At 37.2% G+C, this 14,035-nt stretch overlaps 1 protein-coding gene across 1 annotated transcript in view; it reads right to left on the bottom strand.

Moving 5' to 3' along the window:
* The window catches only part of LOC140156244 (uncharacterized), a 78,471-nt gene extending 72,432 nt beyond the window's left edge, over positions 1–6,039 (bottom strand). The window contains exon 1 of the mRNA XM_072179240.1: positions 5,851–6,039. Coding sequence (XP_072035341.1) covers positions 5,851–5,956 — 106 coding nt within the window. The 5' untranslated portion in view covers positions 5,957–6,039. The remainder of the gene's footprint in view (positions 1–5,850) is intronic.
* Between the last annotated feature and the right edge of the window lie 7,996 nt (positions 6,040–14,035).

Below are 14,035 nucleotides of genomic sequence, written 5' to 3'. Positions count from 1 at the left end.
ATGAAACTTAGCTAACACAAATTCCTCCGCGCATATATTTGGTGGTGAAACCCAAGAAAGTGAGCAAAAAGACTGATGATAAAACCAAGAGTAAAGGCATGGTTGTGTTCGATATGTTTCAGGGTGTTTCAGAAAGGGTTTCCAGAGTCAGGAGGAATTATAACATTTTTACTTCGATGAAACCGCACAACACTCTTTATAGAAAACAGCTGGTACACCCTAAAAACAAACGCGATCCGAACAACACCACGGACAAGATCCCCTGCATGAACTGCGATTTTTTCCTACATAGGTGAAACGGGTAAAAAGTTTGGCACGCGACTTGAAGAGCACAGAAGTGAGGCAGAGAAAGTGAGCAAAACCACCAGAGCAGGTAGAAAAGAATCGCTAACAAGTACACACAAGTCGGCCATTACTGACCATGTCGTCGACAAGAACCACGTCATTGGGTGGAAGGAGGCTGGGGTCATCGGCACGGAGCAAAATATATATACTCGCTGGATAAAGGAGGCTAAAGAAATAAGAAAGAGGACGGACACCACCATGAATCGAGACGAAGGACAGTACCAATTAACTCACATATTTGATGAGTTTCTGAAACAGGGATCTAAAACATCACTTGGAGGAAAACCATCTGGCAACTCCAAGATCAACGCTGGGACTGCTTCTAGTGTCGGTTGCCAATAGCAGTCACTACTCATCAAGTGTTGATAAAGACAACAGGTGTTGTTGAAACGTACACAAGTAAGTGAACTTTCTGGATCAGATACTAAGAACTTTATCTACTGAGTTTACTCTACCGATCTTTTTGAATTTGTTCAATCAAATTTAGAAATCTTCTAAGTCTCATTCTTGACTACAACACTTTTTGCTTTGAACGGTACAAACAAAGATATCGATAATGACGTCACTCAAGAGTTAGGCAGGATAATAGGAAACCACGTCACCAAAACCAAACCCAATACTAAAACACAATATTTGTAACGACTGAATGTTGTGGTATTTAACGTGTGGCTAGGGGTAGTGTTCAGTTTTGCTATATTTTCGCCATTTTATAAAGTGAAAATGTGGTCAAATGTTTACCAATAACCAAAATCGACCATTTCGGATTATATATTACCAAACCGGATAATGTATGTAGACTACACAAGACGTTTGAGTTAAGTTCTTAATGTTTTTCTTAGCAGGAACATTTGCAAAAATGCAACTTCTTTCAACAATGCCATATTCTGCGAGAGTCCATATTCACATGACCTATGACACCACTTGTGGTTCTCGTTTAAAATTTACCAATAACACAGCCTTTCTAATGCTATCTGCGGTTGTAGTAAATTCTAATGAAAGAATGTGGCTAGTTGTTTGGTTAAAAAACCGATACTGTTAAAAATATCGGGATTTACGCAGACGACCCTATGGTGTGTAAAAGACGTTGCATATTGTCAAATAAAATGGCTTATAAATTAAAATCACGGAGAGTAAGATCCATAATAGGTATCTACATTCCAAGCGGAAACGCTTTTCAGAAACATGTCACCCTTTTTCCAGCAATCACTGAAACCTAATATGCAATTCCAGGCGATCTGTAAAAAAAAAGCATGAGCCTAAATGACTATGAACTTGGCGCCCCTCAACAAATGTTCTTAAAGTGTATGTAGCTGGGAGGAAAAGCCGATCATTGAAATCAATTGAAAATTTTTGACCTTTCATATTGAAAATATGGACTTTTTTCCCAAAATGACCTAATTTTTTTGTGTTTTGGGAAAAAGATCCATATCTTCAATACGAAAGGTCAAATTTGTCAATCATCATTTGCGAATTTCAAAAAATCAAAATTATTTTATATCAAAAGGACATTCTTCGTATTCAGAATGCAATTCAACATGTCTGATGTGCTCTAATGTCCCACAATAAATACTGTCCAAACGTTCATACCCCATCCCTTAAATGGGGAAACTTAGGCAGGCGATAAAGAGAAAATATATTTACTTTACCACTTATGGATCATGTCAATTGAGACTTAATGTCTGTTAAGTGAGGGCTGTTATTTGAACAGTTACGGGATTAGTTAATAATATTATTTTGATAGGTTTCAGGTGGTGGTAGCAGTGCATTCTTTAAATTCAGTAAATTTCCACCGTCAACCGTGTAATTGAATGGGATTATTTTGAAATTTTAAAACGCTTGAAATATCACAAACAAATAGGCCTATGTTAATAAATAATATAAATACAAGCTAAAACCGTTGGGGTTCGATAATGAACCCAACAAAATTAACCGAGTATATTCTAAACATAACGTTTCTAAACACATTCTTGCCTTCACTTTCTAAACATTATTTTTGCAGTGAGTGTAGAGACTAAACTCATATCAGCCACCCGGCAGCCATTTGATGATGTCAATGCTTTTATGCGTTACGTAATTAGGGTTAGGGTTAGGGTTATGATTAGGGTTAGGGTTAGGGTTAGGGTTATGATTAGGGTTAGGGTTAGGGTTATTCATTGGTAATATACTAGTAATAGTATACCGTGTGCACGCGCTTTATTCCGTAAACAATAAGTAAAATAGACGGCTTTCTAGCACAACCACTTGTAGCATAGTGTGTATTGCCTCGACTATGGATCGAAAGGTTGCTGGTTCGAACCCCGGTGGATCCTTGGTAGAATTTTAAATCTAACTTGTTTCGTTTCTTTTTATTAAGTAAGAGGAAATAGTAGCCTAAGTAACTCGACAACGGAGCGCAACAAAAAGGCAACGCTAGTACTAGTAAGCATTTCGAAAGGTGTGAAGAGGCACGCTTCGTATAGAATATGGATGTCAGACGGTTTAGAAGTTGAACACCATCACTGACTAATGTTTAGAATTTTGACACATGATGTTTAGCTTCTAAACGTGTTTACAAAGTGAAGGCAAAATTGTGTTTAGAAATTTCTAAACACTGTTTTTGCAGTGATATAGTAATTAATATTACATTTATCATTCCTTTCTTTTCCTTTTTCTTTCCTAGGCCTGCAATAATATTTATCACTCCCTCACTCTTCTTCTCTCTCTCTCTCTCTTTCCTTATCCCTCCCTTCTCTTTCCCCTCTTTTTTACGTTTTGTCCCCTTGTATATACTCTCTCTGTCATTCACATCATTTTTCCTTATCTTTTTATTGATTTACTTCTCTTTATTGCTTTCTCTTTTTATTTCTTCCTCTTCTCTCTTCCGACAGGCTCCTCTCCTCTAAGAATATGTCATTAGATTTATCAAATTGACTTCGAGGACTGTTATGTATCAAAAATATGAAAAATATCAAATTTTAATAATTTGTCATAAAATTTGTAGGCCTATTACATCGTGATTTTCAAAAAATGAAAATTATTTGATATCAGAAAGACATTCTTCGTATTAGGAATGTAATTCCATATGTCTGATGTGCTCTCATGTCCCACAAAAAATACTATCGAAACGCCCATTCCAGATCCCTTAAGTACTCTCTTTAATTTACTCAAGGTTGTGTTTGTATAAATGAATTCAGTTATATAAACACAGCCTCGTAAAAAGGTCATGTTGACATAAATTAATTGACTGTGTGGTTAAAGTATCATTAACAGATTCTATACGCTATAGCAGAACAACAAGCACATACAGGCAAGTATTTTGCCAGTATCAATAAAACTATAATGAGGCTATTAATGTAGCCCAACTGTACGTACAATCTGGCAATACCGCTAAATCTTAAAGAAATGAAAAATATCTGTTGCAATTTTCGGATTTGCATAAAAGTAATTCTAGTTCATCCAAGTTGTAAAACAATTATTTCTTTTAATACAAACACATTCCTTGGTATAAAGACAACTTTATAGCACTGTTTGAATATCAACATGAAGTAGTAATGACAAATTTAAATGTACACTATCGCCTCTGTAGTTTCCTGATTACATAGACAGCACGATTATTTTATTTTTATTCTACAACGCTGTGAGGAAATAAGTATGCCAAAACCCATCGCCCAAAAAGCGCCTGTTGATCAAACTTGGAATGAACTGCATTGATGGGCGCATTATGTAATCGTTAATTTCTTTGTAACCAGTCAACCGAATCAAATAAAATTTTCGTATGTGATGCACAATAAATTAGGCTATGCGGTAAGTCTCGAGACCGGTTTCGAGACCAGCTAAGCCTGGTCTTGGTCTCGGTCTCGGTCTCGGGACTGCTGGTCTTGGTCTCGGTCCGAGACCGGGTTCGAGACCGGCAAAATATCACCATTCTGGTTATTTGGCAGCAATTCTGCTCAAACAGTTTTCATCAATTGAATCATTTTAATGAATTCCAATTGAATCATTTTAATGAATTCTAATTGAATCATTTTCTTTAAAAAGATTAACTAAATCCCCAATTAACTTTCTCAATCTTACATGAGGAGCTATACTCAGTTTCAATTATGTCCAATCAGTTATTGTTCAAAACATTGTATGAATTCATTTCGCTTTACAATATTACGTTTCCGATTTCGTTGTACATAATGTTATTTTAAAGTTGAAGTTTGAAAAAACATTTAACATTAACGTTTGGCAGAAAACAGACAACATTTTTATGTTTTTTGATAGTTATCATTAAAGGCCATGCAAAGCAGGCCCGTATAGCCAGGATTTATTTTGGGGGGTGGCTGATTTAGAAAAAGTGGGCCTTTTTTTCAAAATTGGAACCTTTCTGGAGTGGAGGAGGCGGATTTGGACTTTTTATGACCAAAAAGGTATAAAATAACCTCTATTTTTTCACTCGCTACGCTCACAAATGGGACTTTTTGGGCCTTTGCCATAGGGGGGGGGGGTGCATCGTACCCCCGCACCCCTGGCTACGGCTCTGGGCCAAAGATATCAAAGCAAATGACTTTTTGGGAAAATGTTCTCTAACGTTGCTCAAAAATTATCTCGAAATATTACACAAACGACTTGAGTGCGTTTTGGGTCCAAATATTTTGAAACATAGGCCTAATTGACCTTTTGGTATCCTTGCTTAAAAATCTAGCACTAAAATGGATTGAATGGCCCATCATGTAAAAGTCACCGCCGAGAGATAAGTTATCATTTATTAATGTTACTACTTTTAAGCCTGGTCTCGGTCTCGGTCTTGGTCTCGGACCTGCCGGTCTCGGTCTTGGTCTCGGACCAGCTGGTCTCGGTCTTGGTCTCGGTCTCGGACTGCCTGGTCTCGGTCTCGGTCTTGGTCTCGGATAGGCCGGTCTCGACTACAACACTGTTTTTGATTCTGATATCTATTTTCCGACTTACGTTAAATTTTATTCACTCGGTAATTTTTTCTGGGACACCCTGTATTGCCGGACAATTACTTCCTGATGCGAATGTTCGAATAAATACTATCTCACCGCATCTAATTATTATAACTGGAACATTCGTCCCCATTGCACTAAATGGATTGATTCAAAAAAGTTTATGGTACCCGACGTTCTAGAGCTTTTTGTAAAAAAATATCGCGTGAAAAGACAAAAATTGAAAAGAAATGGGGTTTCAAATATTAAACTTTGTAATTTGAAATATATATACCCCGTTGGGTCTAAGGCTGTGCTAACACTTTTCTTTGATGACTTTGACCACAATTTTTTATTTTTTCAAATATCTTCGAAAAACAATGATCTAAGCTAATTGAACAGACAGTAGGAAGTATTTTGGTAAGAAGTTATAAACACGCAAGTAAAGCAAGATTCTCATCATGCATTATTATGTTGAGAACATAGGGTATGTACGATCAAGAATTGAAAGATTAAAAAGATTTGGAATTGAAAAAGTATCAATTTTTTAATCAATTAAAAAAAGCTTGAAACATGCATATAATTAGTATGCGCTTACCTGACTCGGACTCGGCTTCTGTCCTAGCTAGCAGACATACTGCAAAAAATGTCAAACACAAGATCGTCCGCCTATGGCGATGAAGCTGGTCCACAAAGGTATACATGTTGTAAATCTTCGTGGTCTCAGAAGATAAATGATTAGCTTTGGCATAAATGTTATGGGGCCTAGAAAAATTGGCTGCTTCGACTCTACCTCACCAGCTGGGCTTGAAGTTACTTATATCCCACTTATTATGGGATGGATTACCTGCTTAGTCATGGAATTGACCAATGAGAAAGCTGGAAAAAGCCTGGTCAGAGCAGACAGCAGTGTGTTTCTTCCAGAATCTGTGGTTGTGGTTTTGGTAGCAAAATGAACTAGAGCTGCTGTGGCTCAAGAGCTACGAATATCAGGTGGTGAATTGTGACCTCATTTGACCTTTAACCTCCTGTTGACGTTTTCATGTTCCCCTCACTTCATGGATGATTTACAAAGTTAAACATGTGATCTCATTTGACCTTTGACCTCCAGTAACCTCAGGTTGACCTTTTCATGCCTATAGCCTACCTCATGTCAAGGATGATGTGCACCAAGTTTAAAGTTAAGCACAATCAGGCACATTTTAACATTTGACCTCGATTGACCTTTGACCTCTGGTGACTTCAGGTTGACTTTTTCATGTTTCCCTCATGTCAAGGATTATTTGCACCGAGCCGGACCCCAATTTAAGGTCATGCAGAGGGTCAAACAGGGTTAATTACTGAAAATCACCTTAGAATTCACTATTAATTTTGTTGCATATTAAAAGTGCTGTGATCATCAGAATAATGGCAAACAGGTTCTAGCATTACGTGCACATAGGGTTATAATCAGATTTGGCTTAAACATGGGTAGGGATCTGTTTTGAGGTCAAAAGGGGTTAACTTTGTTAAGTTTGTCCAAATTGAATAAAAATTAGTATATGTGATCCTGATATGATACATAATATGTATGGAAGTATTTCAAAGTCACCAGAGGTCAACCAAAGGTCAAAGGGGTACAATTCCACAGTTTGCCCAATTTAAGTGAAAATTAGTATTTGTAATGTTGATATGATTCAAAACATAATGGAGATCATTGCAGTATCATCAGAGGTCAACCAAAGGTCATTTTTTTATTAAATAGATAAACAAAAAGTTAATTGGTTTTATTAGAATGGTTGTTATTAAACGAAAAGACTATTTTGTACAAAGTCATTTCATCGGAGGTTATTTCAAGGTCAAGGTTGGAATTCGTGGTCTTACAAGACTGCAGCACAAAGAGTCAATGAAGCAGTGTACATTTTCTTTACGGAACACTCAGGTTTAGTAGCACAATTTTATTATTTTTTTATGTCAATAATAGCTGAAATCGGGAACGCTAACGAAACTTCAACTTGGCGATTTAGACCAAGAGGCTTGGTGAAGGAGACCCATCTCTGTAGATAGCAGGTTGGGGCATTTTTTTACCGGATAGCAAGGGTAGCCGACAATCCGACGATTTTTGATAAGAAGTAGTGTTATGAGGTCTTTATCCTGGATCATTGCCCCACCGTTTTCCAGATGAGAGCGGGTTTTCCAGGGAGAGAGGATTTGATTTTTTGGGGGAGGGGAGGGGTCCTGCAGAGATTTTGCCTTTTAGATGGCAATGAAGTACCCAAGACTTTATCTATAGCAACATCTTGTAATCAGGGTACACAGCCCATTCGTTTTACAGAGAGGGTTTATACAGGGTGTCCCAGAATGATTTGTACCGAGAAAGATGGAATTTTTTAGGTATAAACGGCATTTCTATTGGTCATATTGTTTTGCATTTTAAGTTTAACATATATTTATATATTTAGCTTTCTCAGATTTTTTAGATTTAAAAAATTTGACGTTTCTAGTAGAAGTTAGAGAGGATTGCGTAAAAATGGTGAATTACAAGTTTTGACAAAGCAACCTATTTTGAAAATCTCTAAAATTACTAACCGTTCAGCACAAAGTAATGTTATGCAGTATACTGATGTGTCCTGCTCTTACTTCTACTAAATAGTCGATATCTATCGTTTATTCATGATATTACGAAGCAAACATTGTATGGAATAAAGGATTTGCTATGCTTGAGCATTGGCGTAGCCAGGATTTTGGAACCGAGGGGGCACAACTTGTAAATGTACCGACGGAAATATCTTTTGCCGACGGGATTTGTGATTTGTTGACCCTAAATTTTTTTGCATGGTTTGAAAAAGTGAAGAGCAAATAAAAAAAAAAAAAAAAAAAAAAAGATTTAGGCGGTACCACAAAATTTTTATGTAAAATTCAATTTCATTCACAATTTTTCATCATTTTTTTAAAATTATCTCCTTTTTTTCTGTCACCCTGGGTAAAAAATAGTCTATTGTTAACCCAATTTTTGTTTCACCAACGCCTTCCGTCTACCGACGGCCTTACATGAACCGACATGAGGTGGGGGCACCACCTCCCCCCACCCACCCCCAACTGGCTACGCCACTGTGCTTGAGTGAACTATTCTTTCTTTGGCGGCAGTTTTGAAGACTATTATTGAGGTGTGTGAGTTTCATCATTTGAAATGCCGGCAGATATGGATTTTTCATGAAAGTATAGAGAAGGTTCGTCCTTAGTGTCACAGCATGCATTTATGTCCACAGTATATGGGCAAGCCCACAGCTACGTAACGAAGAAGATTAAAATGTACTGCGGAGGATCCTTGAGGAAGTTAAATCATCTGTAATAATGACATTTTTGGGTAAAAATTGTGGTATAAATCACATAAAAAGTATGTTTTTCAACCTAAATATCGGATGTCATATTGAAATGTTTCACTTAATCCCATATCAAGAATTATTTAGCATTGTAATTTCTACATCTGTGCCAAATTTGGTGTATTTCCTATCAAAGAATGTAGGATTCGCCAAATTTGGTGTATTTCCTATCAAAGAATGTAGGATTTGCAATATATTGCAATATATTGCACAGTGCGGCTGGACGATGGTGATAAAGGATCGATCCATGATGCCTTTGCACTGTAAATTACACACATGCAGTTTTCGTCCATTTTCAGTAATAGCAATGTCACACCAAAACGAATCAAGCTATTTCCATGAAAGTCACAGAATAAGTAGGAGACATGTGTGGCATTGTCATGGTTGTATTGCACTTAATAAAATTAGATACACTGTTGACTATATATTTTTGATATTTTGTTCAAACACGGTATAAATCATTCTGGGACACCCTGTATATCTGGTTATACAATGTTATATATAAAAACGTTTGAATAACATTAATCAGACATTTTTGAAAACATGATGCGGATCATTCGAACGGAATGTTATTTAACTGTTTCTAAAATATTTTGCAAAAATGTTTGCCCAAAATGTTTAACAATAACGTTTTAAAAACGTATTCATGATCTTTATATAACCCGACATTTAAATATTATTAAAACGTTTTGAATACATGTTTTAAGAATACTTTTGTGTTTGCTGGGGTGGTAAGCAATATATTGTTGTTCAGGATGGTACTGGGGCAGATGGGTAGTGGTTGGGTATGACTGAGTCGAGGAGTGACAAACATGCCTACTCATCTTTAAGGGGGTACTACACCCATGTGGTAAATTTGTGATTATTTTTCCATTTTTCTCAAAAAATAATTACACACTGGTAACAAAAGTTATGTATATTATTGGGGCAAGGAATCCAATGACTGCACTGAAATTTCAGTGACTCAAGACAAGCAGTTCAGTATATATGATAGGAAACGATAGGTACATACTAGCGGTACCTTATTTCTGATCATAAATAACAAACCGCTTGTCTTGGGTCATTGAAATTCCAGTGTAGTAATTGGATTTCTTGCCCCTATGATATACATGACTTTTGTTACCGCTGTGTTATTAGTTTTTGAGAAAAATTCAAAAATAGACACAAATTTATCGAGGGGTGTAGTACCCCCTTAAACCAAGGTCTTTTCATGAAAACTTAAGTTCCTGACTCATACAAAGAAGACAATTTTGGATGTTTAAATTTGGTAAATAGATTTTATTTGAATACCTGCACATACAATGATCTCAGCTGGTGTCCTTCACATGTGAGCTATAGCTGGCTGCTTATATTGTTCTTGCCAATTAACCCAAATATTACCAGTAATTTGTGAATCTCAGGAGTCGCAAATGGAATTTGAAATTAAGTGAAAAGTCTAGATTTCTGGCACAGTTATGTAATTAAATCCAACCCATTTGATGCTTAAGCGTTTATATAATTATGTACATAACTTACCCCAGTTATAAGGTTAACAAAAGATCTCATCCCTACTGGAGCTGGAGAGACAACGCAAATCAAATCTTTCAGCTTTATACAAGGACCCCCGGCAAGGACCGCTGATCGTTTCAAACAGTGCGCCATTCCATACTTCATCAACTTAATGTTGATAAATAACATGAATAATGTTGACTATAATGTAATGCCAATAACCCAATTTAGGTCAGAGATGGGCGTAAGCCCTTTTGCATCTCAGCTCTGAATATAGACGAATCCAACAAGTCATGGTCAGGATTTGGTCGGACATTATTGGGTCCCCGCAGCACCTAACTGGTGTTGTGACTGCCAAATTGGGTGGATTAAAGCCGCTTAAAATTCGATGTTAGATTCTTCTGTGTTGTAAACTGTCATCATTCTTTTGTCTACTATACGTGTAACACGGGTAATAGAATGCAGTTTAAAATAGGCCTATCCTTCAAGGCCGCATCATTTCACATTTTATATAGGTGAGATAGCTGGGTCCCTGTCGCGGCTATGGCTGCCATTGAGGTGTAGGAATGCGTGAAATTAGATTCGTCTATATCTTTTATGTCTTTTACATTAGCATGGTTTTTATGGGTCGATTATAGATTTATATCAATATTTATATTTTTATGTAATTCTTATATGAAGTTTCTAATGTTTCTTTTATCAAATATTCAATTTATGTATAATATACATATCTTTTATGTCTTTTACGTCAACGTGTCTCTTAATCATGGTTTTTATGGATCGATTATAATTATGTTTATGTAAATATTTATTTTCTTTTAACATGTAAAACTGTGTTTTATACGTTAAGCAGGGCCATGCTGAAAATCAATTTTTATTGAGCAGGTTACCCTGTTGAAATATTGTGAAATAAATAAATAAACTTATTAAAGGGGGATGTCCCCGATTTAACTATAATTATGATTTCTTCTTGATTGAATGACTTTTACCACCAATTCCCATCTGTGGAATTTCACACCGTGTATCATTTAATTTTGATTTGAGAGCTAAAAATATAATATTCTAGCCCCGTAGGAAAATTGTGTATTACTTTTCATTCATAACATTCAAACAAACTTGAAATTTCACAGGATTTACTTTTCATAATAACATTCAAACAAACTTACTAACTGAAATTTCACAGCATGAATGAGTAAAATAGTGCCCTGAATTGTTTTGCATATTCTGACCCGAGTAATATTGTCCCATTTATACATTTTTAATAGTGTGCATTTATAATGTTTTTGAATGTTTAAAGTACCATATTTTCATTTTCTATCAACAGTACTATTGCTGTGTTTCCCTAGTTCTTATTGGTACTGTGCTTACTGCTTATAAGGGACCGCTCATTATTAATGCGGGAGGGGGGCCGGAGGAATGTTGAGCTTTATGGGTGAAAAATACCTAACCCCCCTATTGCGATGAATCAATTTCACGTAACCCCCCTATTGAATCAAACAAAATCACATAACCCCCCCCCCCCCCTTCAAGCAAACTTAAACATTAATTAATTCAGTCACAGAGATTGGGATTTTGACATTGGGGTGATTGGGTGGGAAACAATTTCTTGAAGTCATAGGGAATCCAGCTCTTTTTGGCAACAAAATGAGTGTAGGTTTTATATAAACAAAAGTGTGCGCAGCAGCTGAGGAAATTTTGCCATTTTGAAGCTGAATTGATGAAATATGATGCAAAGTGGAATAAATTCGCGCGAAGCGCACAAAAATTTGCAATTTTGTGACTAAAATTGCCAAATATAAGGTTAATTTGGTCAGAAACCCACATAGGCCTACATGTGATTGTATGGACCACCCCCTGGCAAAATAGGGGGAATTTAACCCCCCCCCCCTACCCATCCCCAGGATCTACCCCTATGCCCATTATAGCCTACTTTTGATGAGAAAATTTATAGGTGTGTGCTTCAGTGGAGGTGGGGTGGTCATGTGGTGAGGAGTGAGAGGTGTGTGTAGCATGTGGCAGTGGCGTAGATTTCTTTTTTGACATTGGGGGGGATGGGGTAGGAACAAGAAAATATTTCTTGAACTTGGTATAGTGAATCCAGCACATTTTGGCCGTTGACTATGTTTATAACTACAAATGCGCGCGAAGCGCACATTGTTTTGGCCCAATTGAAGCTAAAATGGTGACATATGGTGCAAAATGGGAACAATTTTGTGCGAATAAGTCAAGTTAGACAATTATGTATGGTATGATTGATATTGTTACTGTATGCGAGACCTTCCAGGATTCTTGGTATTAAAAAAATAGTGAATGACTATTAAATTTCACATGACCCCCCTATCAGGAAAAATAAAATCACATAACCCCCCCGGTTTGTCAAAGTGAAAATCACATAACCCCCCCCCCTACATTTTCTCCGGCCCCCCTCCCACATTAATAATGAGCGGTCCCTAATTACTGCTCCCTTGGTCTGAACCCTGGAATTATGGAAACTTTCGGGCCTCATAACTGCTAAATTGTTGGTCTAAAGTATATAAAAGTATACATATTTAGAGTGGCAAAGACTTGATAAGTTCATTTGTGAGGTCAAATTTGGGCCAAAATGCCATTTTTGGCCCAAAATCCCAAAATAACGGTTTTTGGCCCACTTCTTTTTCGTGCAACGTAACAAAAAAATTCTTGTGCCAAATTATTTTTTTATTAATTTTTAAAAACTAGATAAAAATATCTAGGAGCCGTCTTTTTATTTTTTTGAATTTCGACCAACTTCGAGAAATTTGCACTAAAAATGGTCAAAAAATTCTGAATTTTCAAGAAAATCATAAAAAAGCCCAGTTTTCGCCCAAATTTCAAATATTTTTGGTGAAGTTGACCTCACAGATGAACTTATCAAGTCTTTGCCATTCTAAATATGTATACTTTTATATACTTTACACCAACAATTTAGCAGTTACGAGGCCCGAAAGTTTCCATAATTAAAAGGTTCAGACCAACCTTAACCGGCTTGGTCGTCGGGGCACCACTGATGACATCTTGACAATCTCACTCCATCTGTTCCTGTCTTCCACTGCCCTCTGTGAGGTGGCAAAGTTCAGGCCAGTCTATTCTCTTATGTTGTCTTCCCATCTCTTTTTCCGTCTTCCTTTTCCTCTTGAGCCAACCACTGTACACCCTGTAGGATTGTCTTTGCTAAACCAGGGGAGCGAGAGATGTGGGCGTACCAACGTAGTTCACGATGCCGGACTGTTGTTAGTAGGTCATCGAAGGGACCATTAGCGTGCTTCACCCTGGTCTGCACCTCCTCGTTGGTCACATGGTCTTTATATGAGATGTTAAGGAACTTACGGAAACACCTCAACTCCAGTGCTTGTATTCTCCTTTCCAAGTCAGCTGTCAGTGTCCACGTTTCACAGGCATAGGCCTACAGGAAGATGGATATGGCGAGGGTGCGCATTCGATTGATTTTTGATCCCAGTGAGATGTTCTTGTCATTCCAGAATGGTTTTAATTTTGCCATGGCACTGGTTGTTTTGTGCAATCCTGGAATTGAAAAAAAAAGCACTTCAGGTTTTGACCCTGTAACGGGATTTCCCCTCTATAAATAGCTTGTTTTTCCACTATTTTGCAAGCCAAATAATCACGTGTTTTGCGGCCACATCAAGGTATTTTTTGTACCACACTTAAGTTGTTATTGTAAAGTTCTGCATTGTATTCAGCGCGTATAAGCACCGTCAGTCAGGAAGCGGCATTGCCTTTGTGAAGATTAGCAATCGCGGACGCTGATTGGATGAAGGTCAGCTGATCCAAACTTTGGCGTGGGTTTTGAGTGCGCGGATTGAGAAACTTGTCAGACCGAAAGACCGACTGACTGAGTGCAGACCGTGTTACGTCAGAGGATGATTTAAGGAAGCCCCATCATGCACTGCAAACGTG

This window comes from Amphiura filiformis, chromosome 7 (assembly GCF_039555335.1).
Source record: "Amphiura filiformis chromosome 7, Afil_fr2py, whole genome shotgun sequence".
Classification (NCBI taxonomy): Eukaryota; Metazoa; Echinodermata; class Ophiuroidea; order Amphilepidida; family Amphiuridae; genus Amphiura; species Amphiura filiformis.
Note: the sequence above shows the minus strand (reverse complement) of the source record. Positions and strands in the feature narration are given on the sequence as shown.